Source organism: Barbatula barbatula (assembly GCF_947034865.1).
Source record: "Barbatula barbatula genome assembly, chromosome: 10".
NCBI classification, from domain to species: Eukaryota; Metazoa; Chordata; class Actinopteri; order Cypriniformes; family Nemacheilidae; genus Barbatula; species Barbatula barbatula.
In genome coordinates, this window is record NC_136773.1 from 11,828,536 (window position 1) to 11,853,377 (window position 24,842).

Here is a 24,842-nt window from a genome sequence, read left to right on the forward strand (position 1 = left end):
CTATCCTATTTGTCTGCTCGGACAAATGCGGAGAAAACGCTGTCCTTCTGCTCCAATAGGACGTCTGGCTGGTCATATTCAAGAATGGCACCGTGCTTCATCACAATCACCACGTCTGAGCCCAGGATGGTGTGAACACGATGCTGCGGAACAGCAGAAGACATTGACCTTCACTCACACAGCTGCCAATGAGTCTTTTGATGAATCACTATCTATTCTGTTTCTGAAGATGAACACAGATGGATTTTATGTAAGTTTAAAGGGTAAATATGTTGTGACTTTTAAGGTCCTGCTTTATGGAGTGTCCATCAAGAAGTTTACGTAACTACACTGTGTAAAAACACTTTAATTTTCTAATAATAGTTATTTCTTGACTGACTCTCAGATGATTAGTTTAGCGATTCATCGGTCTAATCCCCTCCTTTCTGATCTGATTGGTCAGATGGTCTAGTCTGCTGTGATCGGTCTACCGCGTGTAGTGTTGCAAATTGAACGTAGGCGGCCAATACACAGAGTGACGCAAATCAGACCAGTAACTAAAATAAGGAGTCGAATCCTTTTTCCCAAGACTTTAACTTTGTTATTTGTTCACTTTCTGCGTTACAACTCGGCAGACTGCTTACGTTCACACACAGCATGAATACGTTACTGAATAGTTTCCAGGTAGTTTGTTCTAAGCAACTTGGAAATCTTGCATCAGTTGTTCTGGATTTATGCTGTCTACCATGTACCATGTTACTTTTTTGTGCTTTTTGGAGCTTGACAGCCTGTGTTACTATAAACTCATACATAACTGCATGTAAGTATTTTGCACGCTGTTTATACAATCTTAAATGGCACATAAATTGGACACAAGACAAGCGCATACTCACTGCTATTGTGACCACTGTTCGATCTGCAAAAGCCGTCATGACCACTTTCTGCAGAATACTTTCCTGTAAAAACACACAAAGATTTTGAGTCATCTTTAGATCTACGAGAAAAAAGGAACAACGTTAAATATGCACAGTATGTTCTCACCGTGGCCATATCAATAGACGCTGTAGCTTCATCCATTATGAGAATGCTGCTCTTTCTCACGAAAGCTCGGGCCAGACAGAACAGCTGTCTCTGCCCCTGGCTGAAATTCTCTCCTCCCTCTGTGACCATGGCATCTGTAGAGAGGACACAATTTTTTGTGAATACCACAACCCCTAAAATTCTACAGCTTCTTTAAAACAGACAGAAATCTAGCTCACCTAAACCACCAGGTAAAGCTTTAACAACAGACAATAGTTGAGCAATTTCAAGAGCTTCCCAAAGCATTTGATCTGTGGCCTTTCTCTCTGGATCCAGATTAAATCTAAGAGAACGAATGAGTTGAGGTCACAATGTTTTTGCCTAAAATGATCTAAAACTAGTTTTAGATATAAAACTAGTTATTTTGTAACTTTCCAATCTCTATCCGTACAACTCACAGACACATTTTTTAATTCTTTAATCACCTTAAAATAAAAATTGTTTAGAAAATGAAGGGCCTTACCGAATCGATCCACTGAACAAAACCGGCTCCTGCAGAATGATGGAAAACTTTGATCGGAGAGTTTGAAGAGGCAGCTTGGCGATATCAATACCATCTATGATAATTTCCCCTGAAAAAAACCCACATTAACTCGTAAACCTGCAACGCAACTAAACACACGTCTTATCATTTTGAAATGTTTAGTTACCCTCAAACGTGTCCAGCATGCTGAAGAGTGCCAAAGAAAAGGATGACTTTCCACTTCCTGTCCTCCCGCATATTCCCACCTAAATGAAATGTAAAATGATGGTCTAGAAAAATGTGTCTGTCCATAAGCAACTTTTAATTTTGTTGTCGAGTATTACCTTCTGTCCTGGTTTTATGTGAGCATTGACATGTCTAAGAACAGGTTTTAAGGTGCTGTCGTAGCGCACGCTCAGATTCTTGATCTGGATCTCTCCGTATTTCGGCCAACCTGCAGGAATCTGAGCTGTAGCTGGAATCACATGCAACATTAAATCTGGTGACGAAAACACTGGTTAAACGCATTCTGTTAAGAATATAAATATATAGACGTATAATAAGTAAAAATAAATAATAATTTAGAACAGGCATGGAAAAAAGAAATAATAATAACCTCACCGTAAAACAATATTTTACAGAATTTTTATGTCATTTTTTTAACAGATTTTCTATGTATTTTGGGGGATTCTTAACTGTTTTTTGCTGCATTTTTATGTATTTTTACAGTTTATTTCAGGCGCTCCAGCTGCCGGGAAATGTTCAGTTTTTTAAACAGGATTTTATTTTGAAATATGGCCAAAAACTGTAAACTTACAGAGCAGTACTTTTACAAGAATAAACCGGGAAAACAATTTATTACATATACTTACTGTATATCCTGTATTTTTACAGAAATGCAATTGTTATTTCACGGTATATTTCTGTCGCTCGAGCCTACTTATAATTTCCGTTTTATTAACAGATAATTTACGGAGCATATTTTTCTCCATCTTAGTATCATTAAAACTTCCTCTTGTACTTCTTTGACTCCTGCTGTGTAGTGTTCAATCATTCACTCACTCATGAGTCCCTCGTAGTTCTCTGGCTGTGTGTGTAACAGACTGTTGACTCTCTTCACACAGCCCAGCTGCACCTCCAGGTCTGCCAGATTACGCACGATCCAGTTGAGGTAGTTTGACACCTGAACAGATATCCGTAAAATAGTATTCAGCATCTGCACACACTACTGAAGACTGTAAAGCACCCTGGCGAGCATTATATATATTCTGTAGTTTACCATGAGAGCGTACGTGAGCCCCAGCCCAACCAGTCCTGCTGAAAGCTGTCTGTATAATGCATTGCTTATAGAGGCCACAGCGGCTATGAGAACAACAAATGCCCCAATGTACTCCTACAGAATAATACAAACAAATAGGTAAAGAGAATAGATGGAGGCTGGAGGGATTATACGGTGTGTTGTGGAGCAATGTATTGTGGAAATGACGTTCGTTTTATGCAATTTATATTAAATCTAGTATAATTCCTGTTATTTTATACACATCCAATAAGCTACACGGTGTAACAAATTGTTGTTTTGCCTGTTCTTTTTATAGTTCTTGGACAATTTTGTGGTGCTAATAATTGTGGTGATATTTATTTTCATACACCGAAATGTATAAATGTGTGAAAATATTTCTTAAAGCCAAACTACGTTTTAAAAAATGTGTTACTTTGTTTTATGTATAATAAATAGATTATACATTTCTCCACTAATTCTTGATTCAGACCGATATCTGCCCATGCAGTTTTAAAACTATCGGACAATAGCCGATGCAAAATATTATTATTATTGGCTGATATATCGGTGCATCTTTTGATCAAATAAATCTATCTGACCAAGACATAAAATTGCAAGTGTGCTTTTACATACTGAGCTTAGACTGTTAAATGTATGAGTTTAATGTTGATCATACACTGTTTATGTCCATGACAAAAAGATAAATTCGTAGATTTTTTATTACCATGCGAACCTCCAGCCAGCGATTGGCTGCCATGAGGAAGAGGGAGGAGATATTATTAGCATCCGTGTATTCCAGCAGTTTCTTCTTGAACCTCTGCTCATGCCTGAGATTAAAAACAGTTGTTAATTTAACATCCAATCCGAACACTGCTTCTGTTGTTTATAGTTCTGTGTCTTTGTTACCTAAAAGCTCTGATGGTGGTAAGTCCCTCTACGGTCTGTGAGTAATGAGACAGTAGAGGCATTTCAGTGCTGTCCTCCAGCTGCTGCAGATCTCTAAAACACACCGGGTACATTTACAGACGGAAATAATGATAATAATAATAGAAGAATTACAGAATCATTTAGTGAAAGGCTAACCTGGATGCCACCCTGAAATACTTCTGAATGAAGTAACAGGCGATAGCCAATGGGAGCAGAGCGATGAGAAATACAGGCGTGACATAAGAGATCACGCCAACTGCAGACAAACACAGAAGTGTGGAACGACTCAAACACTCCATGGTGACTGGAATATGCTGAAATCGTAACACGAGTAATGTGAGTTTTAAAACAAAAAGCATGAGGAACAAGAAAAAGTGAATCCAATGGATTTATTTCATGTGTACAATGGTTAAGGTTATAGTGTAACGTTCACGTGTCTCTACCTGATCAATGGTGTTGGTGTCTGTTGAGAACCTGTTCAGAATGTTCCCGAGAGGAGTCGTCTCAAATAACCTGAGGATAAAAAAGTAAACTTTATCTAAAAGTGTCTGAACGTTTTACAAAGTGTTGAGTGAAGTGTTTTTCACACACAGACCTCATGGGTGCGAGGACGATGATGCGCAGGAGGCTGCAGTGAAGTTCTCTGGCCACCCGCAGGCCCGTCCACTCCACTGCCAGAGACGTGACCAGACACAGGACGATACCCAGAGCACACAACACACAAAACACCTGAAGGTATGAGGAGTGACTGAACTCGCAGTCCTGAGCGAGAGAAACAATAATAATAGTGTCGTCATGATAGCATACGTTGTTTATTTCATCTCGTTATGATTGAATACGTTTTTTATGTTATTTAATTATGAATAAGTTGAAAAGTGACAAAAAGGCTAAAAGTCAGATGATGCTGAAATGTGTGTGTGTGTGCATCTTTTCATGTCTGTGTGACTCTGTGTGTGTTTCTGTGGATTCATATAAGAGTGTGTGAGTATAAATGTGTGTACACGTCTATTTCTTGAATTTATAAGGTACAGTATAGCCAGCATTTCACATTTGCCGTCGCATTTACATGGTTCTAAGAAATGAACAGTTTATCATAATATTTAAAGCTGCAGTGTGTAAGTTCGACATCACTTCCACAGTCTTCCATTGGTCGATCGCAAGGTCCATCTGGTGAAATTATTTTATTTAATAAACTGGATTTTTAGGACCGATCTCACATGGACTGTTTTGTATACCGTCTCGGTGGACTTTATACCGAGGAATTATCGCGCAGTGGGATTTTTATATTGTGACATCCCTACAACTAATGCTCACTAATGTTCAGACAATGTTTTTTGAAGTGCCACAGTGAACTTTATTTAGACGGAAAAAAGTTCAACCATACTTAACTAAATACAGCTCACTTTAGCCTTTTTTCCAATCTTGCAGGTTCTCTCACCCGTGTTACAGTACAGTTCCTCTCCACACTTTCCATCTGTGCTGCTATGACTTGAGATGTCCAGTGAGCGAGCCAGAAGTCTATGGCGACCATGAGGGAGTGTTTGGTCAGCTGAGAGAGAACCAACAGAGAAAGCAATAGCAGGCCGGCAGGTCTCAGGTACGTCGCAAACGAGCTCCAGGGAATAGTGGTCCTGTGACGCAGCTCCGCCCTGAGGCTGTCCTCGTCTGTTGTAGTAGAGCCGTCTGCAAATACAATAACAAGCCGTCTAATCTCATTCTGGAAAAGGTTAAACAGATCTGAGCCTTTTCAGCTCAAAGTGGACCCGCCGATAAGCCGGAATAAACCAACTATTCAGCGTGTGATTTCTGAGCTGCTGTTGTGGCACCACACAGAATTTCTGAGTAACCCGACTGGCATAAGAACATTGGCTCAAACTAGAGTGAGAGTTTGGGGCGGGACACTCAGTTTGTCCAAACAATGAGAGATTATGGGAATTAATTATTTTTATCATTCTTTTTAATGCCACCAGAGGCAAAGAAGGTACACATTTCACCTTTAAGAATTAATGTGATCAGATATTGACTGCCATAGTAGGACTTTTTTTGATACATTTCTTTGTTCTGTTTAACACAAAAAAATATATTTTGAATAATAGGAAATCAAACAATACTGGGGCACCTTTGACAAACATTGTTATATTTTCTACTTTGGTAGTCAATGGCGGCCAAGAACTGTTTGCTTATAAGCATTCTTCCAAATATCTTCCTCTGTGTTCATCGGAATAAAGAGATGTATACAGATTTGGAACAACTGGAGGGCGAGTAAATGACAGAACTTTTATTTTTGGGTGAACTGTCCCTTTGACGGACCCAGATTTGCATGCAATAGGTCAGGCAGTCGAATAGGAGGAGATGGATAATGCAGCTATTTTGCAGGTGGTTCATGCACGTTTCTTGCCCGTAAGATCTAAACAGGATTGTTCAGTACAACAGCACCTGTACATACTAAATATCACATTAGTTATGGCTCACAGGAGCGTATTAAATGCTTTTTTTAATCGTTTTGTTGTTGTTAGGTAACATTATGAATGGTACTTCGAGTCAGAAAAGCACCAAACAGAATACTGTGTGATATCACAACATCCAAAGCATGGAAAATGAATTATTAATGCAATTGCAATGATGCCTATCCCAGAGATGTTTACCTTCATCTTCATCCTCCGTGGCCAGAGTATCTCTTGAGTACATGGCCCTCCTGAAACTCTTTCTCTTCAGTTCTGTACTGTTTTCCTGTGGGGATGTTTCAAAAGCACAACACAATATGAAGACGTGAATGCTCCTGTATTCCTAAAGTCGATTTTTAAATACAAAAGAAGTGAAGTTTTACTTTGTTCTGCCTGTTCATAAGCGTTCTCCACTGTTCGAAGAGTTCAGGCTCGGCAAACTGGATGTCCTTTAAGCTCCCTTGTGTCTGCGCCGTCCCATCTCGCATGGCTATAATCTGAGAAATCATAATAGTTTAATGAATTTGAATAACATGATATGCTAAATGAGTAAATGGAAATGCTCAATTGGCCAAACTGTTTTGTATCACAATACTTAACAATGCAATACAACATTAATGGATACACTGACCATCCAAATTTATATGTTTTTTATTATATTAATATACAGCTATGGAACAATTGTGAGACCACTTCACAATCGGTTTACTTGATTTTAAAATGTACTATTTATAGGTATGTGTTTAGTTAAAGTGATCATTCTGTGAACTGCTAACAGTATTTTGCCCAAATTTCATCGTTTCTATTTGCATTTATTTGCAGAAAATGAAAACTGAAGAAACAGGTCAAAATAACGGAAAAAGATGCTCTGTAGTTTTCAGACTTCAAATTCTGCAAAGTATTGCACATTCATATTCACTATCAAGCAATACAACAATAATGTTTCTACATGTATTTAGAAAAATTTCAACATGCATTTTTCATGTGATAACAGTTATCACGGTTATGCTGTCAGATGACTATTTCACTCAGACACTGGACTGGAATGACCACAATACATCTAGAAATGATTGAAGTTTTATCCATGACTGTATATCATCATAATCCTGAGAAATCTTCACACCCAGTCTGCGTTAGGTAAGTACTGCAGTTTGTGAGTAACCAGCACAACCGTCCTCTTTTCTTGCCGAAGAAACTTGAGAATTCCTTCATGCATGAGGTGATCACTGAGATGAATGTCCAGAGCAGAAAAGGGGTCATCCTGCAAGTAACAATGTGATGTTGGCTTATTTTTATTATGTTTAAAGACGTATTAAGACTTTAGTAAAGAGAGGCAGAATCTTCATTTGGCTGAACTCACCAGGAAAACTACATTTGTGTGCTGATACAGAGCTCGCGCTATGCTGATTCGCTGGCGTTGGCCTCCAGAGAGAATGATGCCCTGCAGGAGACAAACACGACCAAAGACTATTCCAAAAAGATATAATAGAGCAGCAGAATGACTTTTTTCGGTTTACTAGGTAATACATCAATACATGAGGTGACATGGTGCCAGACGTACCCTTTCTCCAATCACTGTTTGGTCACCCTGTGGTAGTGTATGAATATCTGGCTGAAGCTGACAGACCTCGATCACATCTTTATATCTGCGGAGAGGGATAACCGTTGAAGGCCACACTCTTACACAACATCTCACATATCAGCACAAATGTTCGCTTCCCCATGACAACACTCCCCTTTAGGAATTCCACTAAAGCATTATTTTCCTAAAATATCATTTTTATTTACAAAGCCTCAAGTCTGACAGTTATGTACAGCAGGCATTGTGTTTGAGCAGAGTGGTGCGAATGGATGTTTCCTGCTTCCTGTCTTAACATACTGTACAAAGATTTCAGGACATTACGGAGCGATACCTTTTCTCATTGGGAGCCGAGTCAAACAGGATGTTCTCCTCAACTGTTGCATTTAAGAGCCAAGGCCTCTGGGAAACGTAGGCGACGGAACCTCTCTTCCTGAAAATCAACAATACAAAATTATTTTTGATTTATAATTGATTTATCAACATATATTCAATTAAATTCAATGATATTTATATGTAAGAGATAATCCATGGCTAGCTGTGCATTAAAGGCCAAGAACACCCGACAAAAAGCGTAGCCTTCCAGCCAATCAGAATCGAGTATTTTAACAGTCCATGGTATAAAGTGCTTGTAACAATGTTACATTGTTTCAAAGAAGCTTTACAGGAAGAAAACAAAACCAAAAATAAGAACAGAAAAAGGTAGAATACAATACAGAACCTAGCTAATCTAATATCAGCAGTCACCCACTGGCGAGGAACCAAAACTGATGAATAAATGAAAGAAAAACTCTGGAGAGACCAGTCTCAGCCAGGAAGGCCAGGTCTCATCTGACTTGTCAAAGCTGCACTCAGTAACTTTCATTAAAAGTTACAGAGTAAATATTTTTTATTCATGAGGAGAACTTGTCTGAATTTGTTAAGACCGATATCAAACTACAGAGGACTGTTTTAGGCACGGATAATGAAAAAAAAAAACTGGTTAGCACTAACCAGTATAAACATTTATAAATGTACATACATTTGATGTATTTCAAATGTAGTACAGAATGCATTTTAAAGAAACATTTACGTGGGTCTTCCATTCATAGTGTCTGCTCTGTAAGACAAAAAGAAGAACCAGACATGAATTTATTTAAAAAGGTACTAAAGTTGTAATAAGTTGTAAGTTAATATTAACATTATTTTATACCTCACGTTGTCTTCTGAATCAGTCTTGGGCAAACTGTGGGGAAAAAGCAACAGCATTCAAATGTCCAAAAGAGAATGAAGACCCACTTTATGGTACATAGATTTGATCGAATATAAGGAAAAAATACAGCTCAATGTTGTCTCTGTTTCACCTGTTCCATATGATGCTTCCAGAGATCTTCTGCATTTCTCCAAGTGCCGCCAGCAACAGGGAAGATTTTCCACTTCCTACTTGCCCTACAATCACGGTCAGCTGACCTGAGCCACACAAAGAGACAACAATTACATTTGACAAATACAAATATAACACTATAGAAACAATAAAATACGTGCAGATTCAAACACAGAACCTCACCAAAGGGAACTTTAATGTCAATATTGTTTAGAGTCGTGCATCCCTGTGTCCACGTGAAGCAGCCGTTTACAATCTGGCAAAGAGTAAACAAGAAGAATACACAGCTGTTAATGTTGATATGTACAGTTTACAAAAACAAAGGTAAACCCTTATAAAAGAAATGAATAATCAAAATATTTTTAGTGAGTATAAACTATTGCTAGATGCATTCCTGTTGGTTATCTCCATGTTTCGTGATTTTTATTTGTTTGCCGTAAATCGTTATTATGAGTTTGAGATGTTCGTTTATGTTTGTAACTGGGTTTTAGAAATATCTGACAAATAAAAAGTATTATAAACTGCTTTTTAAATTTGACAACACAGTACTGTATATCATATTAAAAATACAGTACTTTTCCATTTCCTCAAAACAGAAGGACAGCAACAATGTGTTGCACATTTACTGTACGTAGCATTTTATAACTTTCAATAGTATTAAACAACAAATCTGTCATAAAAATCTAACCTTCATACAGACTTCTTCCTCTTGGGAAGATGTTTGTCTCAGTTCCTGGTCTTCTCGCTGAAAGTTTCTGTAAACGTCCTGTTTGGCTTTATTCTTACGATTCACCAGCTTGGCCTGCAGCTGTAACGCATACTGAGTGGAAAATGATTCAGTAAATTCACAAATACTTGTATTGAGTTCCAACTATTGAACCATCTACGTGAATAAGTTTGGTTATTGATCAAGCTTTGATATTTATTTAACTTTGATCCTATAGGTTTAGTCAACTTTTTAATGCAATACTAAATGTCTAAATGGATACAACAATAAACGCAGTTCTATGAACAACTTTCCAAACATTTTGTAGCTTTTTTCCACTACAGCATGTCCTTAATTTCACTTTCTATTTGGGTGGTCTAACAAAAATGAGGTCTTGATGACATCCTCCTCTGTCAATCATTTTTAGAACGAATGCCTCTTTAAATGATAGTACAAACATATACATTTTGTTTCATTTTCAAGTGTAAGGTACCGACTGTAGTGTTTCACTCACAACAGACTTGATATTGGCGTTGTTGTTGGCTGGAGTTTGGGCTGTGGGATCGTGCTCAATTTCAATCTCTGCGCTGCCAAGAAATTCACTCAGCTTCTGCACGCTGAGAAAAGGTAGAAAGAGGAAATATCTGTGATTATTACGTCTATCCTGTCATTACAGCTCCATGGAATTCAATTCAATGTGCGATACAAAGAAAAACAAGAAACAATAGAAGCAGAATTTAGGTATTCATGTGTTTGAATACAAATGCATCATATGCTGAGTATTGAAAGATGTTAAAGCAAGGCCTGTCAATCACCTAACAAGAGCCTTGACGGTCGAGTGCAAGACACTGGAAAGCAGGAAAAGAGGCGTGACCAGGATGTGGAAGAGTGAAAGGGACCCGAAAGCCACAGCGGGAGACAGATCGAAGTCTGTAGCACTGTGCACGTGCACATGAACCACAAATATCTGTCGAGCAGAGAATACTTCAATTGACTACAAATCACACAAGTATTGCTTATATGTAAGTAGTTTTTGTTTGTGATTCTGAAGAAAGTAACTTAAGGTTTTAAAGATCATAATTGTTGGTGTCAAGCTGTGAGCGGGTAAAAGAATCATGACCGTAGTAAGAAACTCACAGTGAGAACAGCAGCAATTGGAATGGCGGCATTCATGAAAACTGCAGAAAATCGAAAAGAAAAATGAACTTCAGGTCAAGTATGTTAATAAGCACAGGTTTGGATTCAAGCAGCTTGACACTTGAACATTTTCATATAAGACTAAAAAGTTGAGTCTCACTGGAGAGGGAGGTATACAGTGCGAATGTTCTGAGGTTGGTCAGTTCTCTCCTGCGTGTCTCCTCCACACTTGATCTAAAGATGTGCTCCCATGCGTACAGCTTCAAGAGTTTGATTCCCCTCAGCAGCTCGTTGGTTTTCTTCAGTCGTTCACCGGTGTGTTCCTGCAAAACACGTACAGCCCAAAACATCACTGTGCAGTCATTCTGCCATCTAATGAAATTAAAGTTTTATGAAGTTTTTCAAAAGCTCAATGTTTTCTCTAATCAACAACATTACAGATTCGACACTTTGAATATCCAGTACACACCAGAGTACTCTTCTGAGCGCGTGAGAGACGAGTGGCCACAAAATACTGCAGAGGAGCCAGAACAGCGATGACAGTCGCACCAATCAGAGCGCTCACTCCCAGCAGATAATACAAGAGTAAAACTCCAATGACAATCTATGCATGACAAAACCATCATTAAAATCACCAAAACATTTTATGAAAGAGGGCCAAAATGATATTTCTTAAGATGTTAAAATCAGATGATAAATGTTGACCAAAATCATGATAACCTGAACTGGCATGGCCCACAGGTTTGGACAGAGAAAAAAGAACCACATGAGGTGGTTTGTGTCACAGGCCACCAGGCTGCAGATCTGAGCTGTTGTCATGTCACCCATAGACATGTTAGACGTGCACAGACGCATGATCTTATTGTAAATCTTTGTCTGTCGGAAAATAAAGAAAAACGATTCCCATCGCAAAATAAAAGAAATGAATTTATAAGGATTACAGTTTACATCTTTCATCACTATAACTAATAGAAGATTCTGTCAAATCCTGTTTAGATTTAGATACAAGCTACATTACAGCTGGTTGTTGGTCCATGCTAGTAGTATTTTAGTTTTTCTGCTAAGAAAGTCATTTTTCATAAATACAAATATCAAGTAAATTTTGCCTGACACTTACGTTTAAGCATTTGACACAAAAATAAAATTAAGCAAGTAAATCAATATTTTAAGTGATTGCTTTCAATAAAAAACTGTTTAAGTAGTTGCCCCATAAAATGTCTACACGGCCCTCCGGCTAATACAGTTTATTGACAGATCAATCTTTGAGTCGTACCTGTATGGCCGCTCTAAGCTTTATTCCAGTCTCTATAGCAACATAATAAGATGCATGTAGGAAGGTCCTTTGCAGCAGTAGAGCCAAGAAAAGCAGCACAACTAGAACATATGCGTTGGCTAAGAATGCTTCTGAGGAAATAAAGTGCACTCCAAGCAACTTGACCTGTAAAAGAGCATGCAAAGAAAGAAAGAAAGGAAGGGAGGGAGAGAGGAAGGAAGGAAAGAAAGAAATTATGCAGCATGCTCTCAACCACACTTTTTATTATTAAAGCTGTCTGGAGCATCTAGTCATCTATTTAGCGTTTAATACGCCTTTAAGCCCTGAAGGCACAGACACAACTCCTGAAGTCATATATCACAGCAATTATTGTGCTCATGAAGCCTCTTAACTGCGTTTTAGGATGTGAGGAGCACATGCAATCATTTGTGTTTGAAGTATTCTTTTTAGGAGAAAATAACCTAAAGACACATACAGTGTTTCTTTCCTATGAAATTCATATACAACTATAAAGGCACATAATAAGGTTCAAAGTTACAATAATATACAATAATAATACTACAAATCATCAAGATCTTAATATGCTAATGCTTTTTGTGTCCGGTGTATTAGATAACATATTATGCAGAAGCACACACTCAGTTCCCAAAATGAAGGAACAGAAGAGCATTTTTCCCAAGTGTTTGACTATTTAGTATTCATTGATAACACACTTGAAAGTGGAATGTAAAATGAGCCCGAGGTGAGACATCGCATACTGGTGCCAGCTGTTGCCTTTTGATTTTTTATTGTTATAAACAAATGACAAACTTTCAGTCCCAAACGTAATGGTCCTTAAACATTTTGGTAAATGTATCGTATATGACTTTGTAGGTCGAGCTGAGTAATAACGCATCAAAGAATAACTTAAAAGACCTTAAAGAAATGTAAATAAACATTTTCGTATTTGTGAAATGTGTAAATTGTGTACATGTTCAATTACATTTTTCTGCCTCTGTCAGATTTACTGTTTTTTTAAACGATTTTTTATCAACCTGATCTCACAGGAATTTATAACTATTTTATGAGGTGGCTTATTCGCATTAATTTCTACGTTGTGAATAAAAGAAAGCGCACGATTGCTAGAAAAAAACTAAACTAAAAGCAAAACTTTGGGTTGAGGGCTGAATTACAACACTACAAAAATGTAAGCATTTGTACCGAGGGCAGAGCTGTGTGGTTATCACTGCTGATATGATGAACAATCCCAGAGATGCAGAGAGGACCAGCAAAGCCCAACAGATCAGCCATGACCCGGAAAGTAATGCTTAGCACCAGCGGTCCTCCGAATGCCTGGCGGAGAGCATGCCAGATCCACCCCGACCCTTTCGGTGGGACAGCGCACTTCTCCTACAAACACAAAGATTAGTAAGTGTCCTTCCAAACCCCAGAAACTCTCATGACCAGTGTGTTTGTGACATTAAATCATGAGATTTGGTGACTATTTCATTTTAATCTGGTAAATTAGTTACTGATGTTCAGATTATGTAAGAGCAACACCCATTTTGTAGCATCTATCCTGGCAGCGTTTTACACAAAGAGATTAATCCCATGAGTTCCCCTCTGTGTTTTCAGGACAAAAGGGATAAAACACGGTAATTTAAGTAGATTGTCTACAGTAAAAAAAGCATCATACACAAAATAAATGAATAAAGGCCACTAAAAGTCAGAAAAGTTCTGGCCTGGTTCCATGAGTTTTCTAAATGATTTTGAAAGGATAAGAGACATCACTGCATTTACGTAACGTTATGTGCTGCCTGATATTGTGTGATATTCTTTATTATTCTCACCATAGAATCAAACAGGGTACTGCAATTGAACTATAATGTATTTTTTTTGTCGGTGTTTAATGTACATTTATCTGCCATCAAATGGAATTCATTTTTCATGTTTAGGTAGGAAAAATACAGTATATTATGAATATTTATTACATGATATTTATTATATTAATTTGATTGAAATCATAATAATTAATAAAAACAATTCAGAATTCAAACTAATGTACCATTTGTGTGTCAAAAGCCTTGCGGAGCTTCTGGTAGTTGGTGAGAGCCCTCATGGATATGGGCAGCTTGCCAATGGTCTTCAAGTCAATGGGACGCTGGTGTGCAGAGGTGATGAAGGTGTTCATCCACCAATATGTACTTTTAGACAGCAGGTTGACAAATGGCTGCAGAAATCGAACGCCAAGATCCTGAAGATCATCTGGAGGCTTTACCTTTGTGGACTGTGGAAACCACACGTAGTGATGAAACAAAACAGAGAACGTCAGATCACAGAGCCGTACATGTGAGTACACTGCAGTGCACTGCACACCTTGGTTCTTCTTTGAATACCCCTGCATGATTTATTCACCCTCATGTGTGTCTTTCCTCTGCAGACCACATGAGAAGATATTTTGAGAAATGTCTCAGTGAATTGTCCATATGATGAAAATCAATGGTTTGGTTTTTTTTTAACCACACAGGGGTGAATATTGATGAAGAAATGTTTCTTTTTTGTGAACAGAAGCTAATACCATCTGTCTTTTTGAGCAAATCATGGTTTTGCTGTGATGTAAGAATTAAGAAAGTCTTACAAACAAGCTTCAATGTCCCGTCTCAACCTAGTAAATCTATTTAAACGTATTTGTAATCCTAGACAAACTTTACTCTGACTGAGTTGTTTGCTTCGTAAAGAGACTAAAGATAATTTTGCTAAACTTCTTGTTTATCACAAAAGTTTAATGAAATAAAAAAAAAATTCTCTAGTTTTCTCTTTCCCAGCAACTGCCTGAAATTTGACTCTAATAATCTGAAGATACACATGCAATGATTACAAACCCAGATTATCCCTCATAATTGATAAATGTTTATTTTTGAGCAGTCAAAAAAAGTTCTAGACTGAGCCTCTATTCACCTCGGAAGCTACACAACACAATCTATCTTGATAAAAACAGCTTAGTGAAGCAAGGGATTTGGCTTTCCATCTAACAGGAACTCACGCAGGGTAGCAAACATCTGTCAGATAAACAGAAGTTCATTGTGCACTGTTATGCCATTTGAGTCCTCTGTAAACTACAGATAGTCCAAATTCGCAGGATTTTAATCCCAACGAGCATTTATACTATTATGTAACAGACCAAGGGAATCATGATGTACCTACATGATGAGCTTGTCCCTGTGACTTTAACTTGTTCTTGTTTGATGTGGAGTTGACCACAAATTTGTTATTTTTAACGTGATGTTATTTTACGGTATTTTTCTGGCACCCCGGATGTCAGAAAGCTACATTTTATTAAGGTGATTTTTACAGTGATGCATGCAGAACAATCTTTGTTATTTTCACTAATTTGAATGGCCATTTCTGATATTAGAGGCTTGGAAAAAATGAACAAATGTATATCCAATATATATCGTTGAATTAAATGTCTCCATTAATCCTCTCTCTTTTTTAAAAACACATCCCTATAATACCACGCTTACCCTCCGCAATATAACGTTGACTTCCACGCCCAGCAGCAGCCCGTAGAGAAGCACCAGCAGTCCTGTGATACAGAAACGTATATGCCTCAGGCCGATACCGTGATCATCATACTTTATGATCTTGATAGTTTTGGTGACGAAGGCCAAGATCCAGTAGATCAGCAATGCTAGATAAAAAGAGACATCTTTCAAGATAATGCACCACTTTATGAAAAGTATGTTTGCTTCTGTGATGTTTACTAAAGAATCGTGTTTTCCTTTTCTTTACAGTACCTATAAGCAGCTTGGGAAAGTTGGAGGTCTCTATGTTATGGTAATAGACAATCGATGTTATGGCAGCCAGTATTCCAAGCCCCGCTGGCATGTACAGATGGAGATGACGGGACTGATTGAACCTGGTTAAAAGGGTAAATCTACATTCAGATGAATGTATTCTAATGATAAAAATGTCTATTTATTTTCAAAACATGATTTTGTATGTGGACCCCAATGTGTCTGTAAGCTACAGTTCTCACCCATCTGAGACGATTCCTTCAGCGATCTCACACACCAGCACGAACAACAGAATGGTGGTGAGAAGCCAGCGGAAGTTATGTCCAGGGAAATGAAGCCACGTACTGTGGTGAATGTGAACCTTAGAGCTCTGACTACCCCAACCTAAACATAAGAGGTTTCAGAAGGACAGCGACGAATGTGAAATCACGGTGACCTTCATTATGAAATGTTCATGATATTTTCAAAGGAAACATCTCACCTATGAAGAGGATGGGGAAGGTGCTAAACAGTAAGAATACATGTGGAACCACACCTAGAGCATCCAAAAAGCAGCCGTTATTCAGTAGACCATTATCAACTTTATACGCTGAGGAGTTATCAGTGCCACAGAAGGACAGAGTGCTGTTGGAGACGGGAGACTGCAGAAACAAGAGACACAGAAATGATGTTTCTGACCACTAAATGTCGCAAGCCTACATGCATGCAAGTAAGCAATTATTAAAGGATTTGTTGTGACTGAACGCTGGGGGTTTCTGAGGTGGAGCTCACGAATATAATCCTCCGAGTCATATAACAAATACATGTCATCCTTCACCATCCACTTTATTCGTTTTAGTGTATAAGAATTGATTTTTGTGTTTTAATGTCCACATATAGCTATATTTTTTTAATTGATTTTGTGCACTGAGGCAAACATCTGTATTTCTTCATATGTCATTCACCTTGTTTACTCTAGCAGTGAGATGACGTCATCAGTACAACAATGAAGCTGCTATTCCTGCACGATATGTATTCTGTTGGACTTTAGTTGTCACACAAATATTATGATATCAATCCAAGCTCGGTTTTCATCTGTAAAATTATGTTTGTGTTTATTGATACAGACATTTACTACGTTTAAGAAGAAAGTAAAAAGTAATGAAAACATATTGACAATTTGTCAAAACAGTTTAATGTAAAACGATGCGTATATTTAAAAAGCGGTGATGCAATAAAAAATGTACTCACCGGTCTGTATCCTCGCATCATTTTTGAATAGAGATGATATCACTTTTCCCACATTCCTTACGAAGATGGATTTGTCTAAAGGGATTAAAAATTGTGTTTCTCTAAAATAATGTTTTAAATAAATCATGCAGCTACGATACCAGTGATATTTTCAATGTCAAGTCTAAATTGTGCACAGAGCGCTCTGCATCAGCTGTGCTCTGTGACTGACATGAGATGATCTGCGCGCGAGATTATGAGCACGAGCCTTTCATCCTAAAGGATGGCTGAAGTCCAGTGTGATTTTTTTTGAGCTCTTTCGCCACCATGATACTTCGAATATTTCGTTGTGATCAGGTAATACATAAGCAAACAAATCATTTAGAAATCAAATCAAAGGCTCTCTCCTGTATGTTAAGTAACTTTCTGATCATTTGACTAGATCATTTACGAAGTTAACGAATCACTTAGGCATTTACAATACAAGTGTGTGTATATACAGATATAGTAAAGCAACATGAAAAACAAAGAAGGGGAATTTATACAGTACGTTAAAGCTATAAATAGTTCAAATATGAACTATTAAGCTGCTGTAGCGTTTGTCTGAACAAACTCTGCCCCTTAGTGGTAAACAATATAACTGCAATAATACCTAAAAGAGCTCAATTCTTGACTCTCAGATCTTTATAACGCCATCGTTTTGAAGAGAGTAATCATTTAAGGATCGGTCTGATGTAGCTAGTGATGGCATCTCTTTAACCTTTTGTTTTTTTGTAATTCTTCAACCATCAAATAGGTGTGTGTTTAAGAATGTATGAGCCAATGTATTCGTGTGAAATGTTACAACTTCGATGCTTTAAATCATTGTAATCTAAAGAAACAGTGTTTGATTGATGTGGTGGGGAATGTTGGGATATTTCACACATGGCTCATTGATTCTACGCTGTTTTAACACACCCGCCAAACTTCAGCACCGAGGACAGCAACACGACTCACGGCGATGATTGGCCCACGGGACGGAATAGGGCGTGTCTACAGTTCAACGCAGAATAAATCTGGGTGGTCGGAAGTGATAACTGCACTCAGTGAGGATTAGCACAAACACATGTAAGAGACATATCTGGTTTTCTGTCCGATCGAGTCGTCAATGTGGTTTATTCAGTAGATTATTTCTTGAAAAGTGCGTGCACGTGCACTGGAAAGGCTTGGTGTTTTAGAGAAGTGAGGGTGAGTAAAAGGTAAGCCGATTGTTGTCCTATCCATTCAAAGTCTCTTGTAAAGCCAGGCCGAAAGGCTTAGGTCGCGCTGCATGTTATTGTATTCATTATCTTGCAGTGAAAGGCCAAAAAATAAGATAATGCATAAAAACTGCTGTAAGTTGTACATTTGTCCGGAGATACATGTTGCGTTTAGCATTGAAATGCACGTTTATCTGTTATATGGGTCAAACAGTCAGAAAAGACCTAGAATTAGGGTGATCCCCGAAAAGCTCATAAGTCGTTAGCCAAGAGTTCTTAAGAAAACCCTATAGAAAAGTGGAAATGTATTAAGACATTGGACGTTTTCTCAAATGTTACCAAAATTGCATACATCACTAATTTATGTTAATTCTGCATTGCTTTGCTTTTCATAATGTATTACACAGTATTGCCGTAGAATGCCTCAGATCAAGCATTTCGATATACAAGTTGTCAACGACATTTTGTGTACAAGACAACCAAACAAACTTAAAATAAGAAAATTGACGCTATACTTAGGTGCTAAAAACAATGTAGTAATATGCGAAATAAAGATGGACAAACTTTACATTACATTCATGTTTTTGTGCATTTCCAAAAGTGTGGGATATCTTTAAACTGCATACTAACATTCCAATTATAAGAAATAGCAGTATATGTTATAATATGTGTAATTTGAACAGTCCAATGCACAGTGTTATCACATTTTATTCTGGCATTTAAGGCAAATTAAACATGAACGGCATTTTATGTTACAATATCATTCTTCACCTCTTATAAACTTATTCTTTGTTTTTTGAAGTGTTAACTTTGTTTGTAGATTCATATCCTTGAAGAACAAAGAATCACCCCAGTTTCCCAATGGCTGGTAAGCCCTCCAATCAATCCATGCGCATATATTACATATAATAAATGACATTAACAGTACAACAATATCAGGCGGTATGTCTTGCTTTGTTTATGTGTCTATAGAAAACAACTTTCCTCCCCTGCCTGGATTTGTTCCACTGAGGCCATGCTTCTACCAGGACTTTGAGGAGATCCCTGACCAGCACCGCACCATGTGCAAGAGACTCTACTACTTGTGGATCTGTGAGTCTGTGAATCAGCAGTCAACATTCGCAGTGGCTAAAAACTGTTCATTTTTAAAGCTAACATGTTTATCCATTTAATTATTGTCGTCTCTTGCTGTAGATGTTCCCTGTAGCTGATCCCACCAAAGGTATTTTGATACACATGTTGCATCTGAGTGAAATGGCATTTCCGTGGCATGAAGTCACTTTTTCCTCTTTCTGTGGTTTCTGTGAATAGACTGCATGTCACTGTTGTTGTGTTTTTATACTTTCTATCCTTTCTTCTGTCAACATTTCTTTATTTATTTTTGTGGCTTTATCTCATCAGAAAGAATATGTTTTCAGCTTGTATGGCAGTCTGCATTTATAACTTTTGTGCAAATGCAACGCTCCACTTCAGATGTTGTGCACAGCGGGTCTTCAGGTTACACCGCTTGCTGAAGCGTTTACTCTGTTTGTTGACAGTTGCGTTTTCTTCCAAACGCATAAGAGCTCTCTCTTTCTTATTGCTTCTGTGTTTCAGTGTATTCTGCCACCTTGCTGGTGAATTTCTTCGGCTGTATGGTGTGGATGTTTGGTGGTGGGGGAGTGACTAACTTTGGCATGTCGATCATATGGGTCATTCTCTTCACCCCGTGTTCCTATGTCTGCTGGTTCCGATCCATTTACAATGCGTTCAAGTGAGCATCAGTCCACTAGTAGATTTTTCATCATTATCTCATTAACATTTGTATGATATGTTAATTGTTGCTTTCTCAGGACTGACAGCTCGTTCTATTTCATGGCTTTCTTCTTCGTCTTCATGGCACAACTTTTCATTGCCATAATACAAGCCATTGGTATTCCAGGATGGGGCGTCTGGTAAGAGCCTTTAAAACCATATGTACATACATTTATGCCTTTCAATGCTAAAATAACATGCGATTTGTTCAACTGTATTAAATTGTACTTGACTATATTCACACGTATCGATATATCTCCCTCTGCCAACTCTGTTTCAGCGGCTGGTTGGGCACCATCTCCTTCTTTGGCACGAGTATCTTCGCCTCCATCATTATGCTAATCCCCACGATCATGTTCACCGCAGTCGCAGGCATTTCATTCATCGCCCTCACTAAGGTACAAGTCCTTTACCGATTGACACAGGCACATCTATTAAACCGGGACAGGCCTCTGTTTGCCTCATTGCTCGTTCGGTCGGCCTGTCTGGCAGCAGTTACAGCTCATTTGGCTGACATGTACATAGAAGACTGAGTCTGGTTTGCTGTCTGTCGTGTGAAGTGTCATTAATTGTGATGCTGGAGCATGTTGTGGTTCTTAATTAGATGAGAGACTAAATAACAGCTTTAAGCTTAAAGGAAAGTGTTTACCAAAGCATTGAGCCTGACAAGCTCAAAAGAATTTGATTGGCAGTTCTTTTCAGTTTTTCATCTGAAAACGCTAAATAAATATTGATAATAACCATTAGTTGTTTGAGTTATGTCCTTCACTGTCTGTTGTGTATGGCAGGTTCATAACTTCTACCGGGGCAGTGGGGGCAGCATGAGTAAAGCTCAGGAGGAGTGGGTTTCTGGGGCCTGGAAGAATCCTCACGTTCAGCAGGCAGCTCAACAGGCAACTCTGGGGGCCGCCACAGGGGCCATGCAGGGCCCGCCGTCACCGCAGTACTCCACACCCAGTTATGATAATACAATGTAATACAGTAAGAACGATTCATAATGAATGAAACCACTTGTTGGGTTATGAGATGATGCAACTGAAAAATGAACTTGAAAGGTAAATTGGCCGTGTGATGTTGTGGAAAAATAAGTAGTATTTTTTTATTTAATATAGCCTGTCTGATAGATATTTGAAAAAATGCTTATAACCAAACAGTCACGGGCCACCATTGACTACCATAAAAGAATAAATTACTTTATAAACTTCATTGTTCTGTACACAAAAGAAGATATTTTAAAGAATCTGGGAAGCAAACAGTTCTGGGCACTTTTGACTATCATCAGAACAAAGAAATTGATGCAGATTTGGAACAACTGAAAAGTGAGTAAATGATGACAGGATTTGTTTTTTGGGGTGAAATGTACCTTTTAGGGAACTTGTGTCATTTGTGTGACAGAAAAACATATTTTAGTTAGAAGCGTATGTACTGTAAATGTTAAGATTTGTAAACAGGGCGTTAACAAGTCATGATCATTTCTATACTGAATGTTTTTTTGTTTTGTTTTTAGTTATGCACGTCTTTAAAATATGTTTTGCTAGAATTGGCACTTTGTGAGCACACTTTAATTTATTAATCGAGTTATCTGTCATGAACAACTTGACCCTTAGTCGAAAAATGAGGGAACCCCATGCAAGACGTAAACTGTGGCTGTACAGTGAATGAATAGAGTTGATTTATTTAAAACAATATTTACCCTGTAGATATATGTTAATGTAATATATCATTTAATATGTATAGTATGATCTATAGATATAGTATTTTGTCTTTTCGGGTGACTTGAAATTATATGTTGCTATAAATACAATACTGAATGTTTATCTGAACTGAAAAGTAGAACCACAGTTTCAGCTGTTTAAGTTTCATCACATGCACCATGTTTTTGTAATATAATAGTAATATGTGCAAATGATTTTTAAAGTGGTGCGAAACACCACAAATTCATAATATGTTGCAAATTCAAGGCAACAACACTGGATCAAAAAGAAAGTACTGAACACTACAATTTAACAACAGGGCGAAATAAAACAAACAAACCGTAGTCTTTTATTGAGAGTTTTGTATAGATGTATGAAAACCCTTCTTTGGCCAGCAGGGTGCAGTGTTGTTCAATGTTAGGACTGTAGAACAATCTCATCAACTTTTATAGTTTCTCATTTTCTTCCTTTCCAAACTGGGATTTCCCTAGAGACATCACAGAGGGCCGATAGCCCTGACTTGCAGATTGCAGTAAAACAACAACACTACGTTGTCAGGATAATAACTTTGTTCTCACTTAGACATAAATTTAAGCAAGCCCATTTCAACTTGGACATCTGGCCGAGCATATGCATGAATCCAGATCAGATGGTTGAACACAAAAAATGTATTTATTTCTATCCCTCTCTTTCTCAGACCGCTGTGTTGTCTCTCAGTGCAGAAATGTTATATAATCATTCATATTAGAGAGATACACCAGGCATCCCGGAAGAAAGCAGCACTACACCGCAGCCATAAACATCGCTGACGCCGCCACCTTAGCAAGATGAGAGACTCAATTTGCACTAACACCGAGGCGACGTAATAAAACTCAGAGATTGTATTATGAAGATGAACATATTTTCCAGCTTCCAACTTAAATCAAACTGTTTTATGGAGTATAACCTATAAAGTCAACACCATCACAGTGAAACATATGTTGCTTATAGCACCGACTACTGTGTATTATCAAAGCTGTATAATGTGAAAGTGCTGTATATTACTGAAAGCATTTTACTCTAGTAAGACAGACCTACTGTTTGTTAAGCGTATAGCTCAGGTGCTGGAGCATTACATTACCCACACCAAGGTCATGGTTTTGATTCTCAAGCATATTGAGTAATAAACTATATAACTTGTATAAACAAAGGTGCTTTAGATAATAGGACTACCGAAGGAATCAACGTTTGCAGAGGGCATAGCTGAAGGTGGTCAACTGGTGGAATTTACTAACATCACCTTTGAGCAATTAAACAGAATGTCCCCAAAAATGCATAAATATTTACTTTAAAATACATTTTATTATTACACGAAGTGACCTGCACATTTAGCTAACTGCGAATTTGAAATGTTAAATTTAAAACATGAAACAAAACTAGAGCATTGCATTTGTTATGCATCCCTAGGTTAAGGGCTCAAGGTTCATTCCCTAAGCAAAATAACTGCTTTTGTGAAATTCCGAATTCCATCTATGCCTTAATTATTTTCATTAAAAAAAAGAAAAATATTACCCTGTTACCCTAACAGATCCTCGCCTCTGATAACGTTCCACAAGATATTGAGAGCAAAAAGTTATGAAGGCCATGTGAATAACATAAGTGGCTTTTCTCATGTTCTTTTTTGTATATTTTGTGATCATTAAGATGACTGGAGGGGGTCAATCTCAAAATACAGTCTTGTTACCTTCTTTGTTCTCCAGAAAAAAATTTGAGGTATGGAATGACAAAAAATCACTCTTGCAGAGTACAAATAAGATATTTTAAAGAATGTTGGTAACCAAACAACATCGGCCCCCATTGATCTCCATTATAAGGTTAGAAAATAGTTTGTGCTCCACAGAGTCATATACAGTTTGTGAATGACATAAGGGTGAAAAAATGATGACAGATTTTAATTTTGGGTGAACTTTGCCTTTAACACGAGAAAGCCATTAGACATTCTGTATAATATTCTTGGCTCAGGCATGGACGCATGATAAAGCAGAGTGTTTGGGACATGACTTCATCTCTCTGTTTTGGTATTTGGGTCACCATGGCAAACGTGAGGATTCAGACCACAGCTGGCCATTCCAGAATATTACGTGTGCCACCCAAAAATGAACGGTCAAACGAACAACATTTTATTCTGGAATGACTGGGTGGCCCCGCAAGACTTTACTGATGTGATTAACATGATCGTGGTAAAACATGGTAAACATGGTTTTGGGTTGTGATCAGGGTACGGAGAGGTCAGATATAGGGGAGGAAGGGCAAACATTGAGTGTAGTGACAGGCATAGGTGGGGCGACGGGGTACACAGAGGGAGTCAGTTCTCCACGCCAAGGGAACACAGAGGGGCTTTGTATCCTCTCACTCAAGGGTAAGAGAGGTTTATCCTTGTGTTATGAAAACCATATGACTGAGAAGTGTGCTCAGTACGAATGTGTTATATATTGTTATTTTATTTTGATGTCTAATGCGCAGATGTCTTGGTTTTCCTTTCTTGGAATGTTCTTTCATGTTGCGATTTTATAAGTTCACGCGGTTGTACTTACAGTACATAGCATTGGCCACAAAATATATCACTAGATAACACTATAATTAAAAATTGTCATTCCAATAATTATACTTTATTATAAATATAACAATCACAGATAATGACATTTGATATATATATATATACGAATATATATGAAGAGTTTGGTCACAAAATGAGATCACAAAAAATAATGTTTTTTATTATGTTATCATGTTTTTATTGTGTTAGTTGTTATGGCTTGAATAACTGCAGTTTGAATGATATTAATTGGAATGCACAATAAAACGACTAAGTTATCTCAGTTCATATACATATACAGTACATAGACATCTGGTCCCAATGTG

General features: G+C 37.8%; 2 protein-coding genes across 5 annotated transcripts; one reads left to right on the forward strand and one right to left on the reverse strand.

Annotated features, from left to right (window-relative positions):
• Positions 1 to 5: 5 nt before the first annotated feature.
• On the reverse strand, positions 6 to 17,257 carry abcc8b (ATP-binding cassette, sub-family C (CFTR/MRP), member 8b; the record flags this gene model as incomplete). The annotated part of the gene is made up of 39 exons (XM_079466324.1): positions 6 to 143; positions 873 to 935; positions 1,021 to 1,154; positions 1,239 to 1,342; positions 1,523 to 1,631; positions 1,710 to 1,788; positions 1,867 to 1,997; positions 2,585 to 2,705; positions 2,802 to 2,915; positions 3,526 to 3,628; positions 3,708 to 3,800; positions 3,885 to 4,042; positions 4,172 to 4,241; positions 4,324 to 4,490; positions 5,167 to 5,411; positions 6,374 to 6,458; positions 6,556 to 6,669; positions 7,296 to 7,433; positions 7,533 to 7,613; positions 7,734 to 7,818; positions 8,086 to 8,184; positions 8,944 to 8,976; positions 9,095 to 9,200; positions 9,298 to 9,370; positions 9,803 to 9,934; positions 10,335 to 10,437; positions 10,636 to 10,787; positions 10,958 to 10,998; positions 11,118 to 11,280; positions 11,427 to 11,561; positions 11,678 to 11,833; positions 12,231 to 12,395; positions 13,431 to 13,619; positions 14,275 to 14,514; positions 15,734 to 15,900; positions 16,007 to 16,128; positions 16,249 to 16,390; positions 16,488 to 16,647; positions 17,237 to 17,257. The coding sequence occupies 39 exons, from the start codon at positions 17,255 to 17,257 to the stop codon at positions 6 to 8; spliced, it is 4,731 nt and encodes a 1,576-aa protein (XP_079322450.1).
• A 976-nt stretch (positions 17,258 to 18,233) lies between these two features.
• On the forward strand, positions 18,234 to 23,472 carry scamp5b (secretory carrier membrane protein 5b). Of its 4 annotated transcripts, none has more exons than XM_079465512.1 (7): positions 18,234 to 18,322; positions 19,274 to 19,321; positions 19,426 to 19,545; positions 20,050 to 20,206; positions 20,286 to 20,387; positions 20,528 to 20,645; positions 21,036 to 23,472. In XM_079465512.1, exons 2-7 carry the CDS (start codon positions 19,315 to 19,317, stop codon positions 21,222 to 21,224), a joined length of 693 nt encoding a protein of 230 aa, XP_079321638.1. In that variant the 5' UTR covers positions 18,234 to 18,322; positions 19,274 to 19,314; the 3' UTR covers positions 21,225 to 23,472. The 4 variants fall into 4 exon arrangements, with proteins under 4 accessions (XP_079321638.1, XP_079321637.1, XP_079321636.1 ...); XM_079465511.1 differs by having other exon boundaries at positions 18,250 to 18,442; XM_079465510.1 differs by having other exon boundaries at positions 18,252 to 18,453.
• The last annotated feature ends 1,370 nt before the right edge of the window (positions 23,473 to 24,842 follow it).

Excerpts from the sequence above, each read along its gene's own strand:
- scamp5b (XM_079465512.1), top strand. Across the intron at positions 19,546-20,049 it reads ACTCTACTACTTGTGGATCT|TGTATTCTGCCACCTTGCTG; the intron begins GTGAGTCTGTGA and ends TCTGTGTTTCAG. Across the intron at positions 20,207-20,285 it reads TCCATTTACAATGCGTTCAA|GACTGACAGCTCGTTCTATT; the intron begins GTGAGCATCAGT and ends TTGCTTTCTCAG.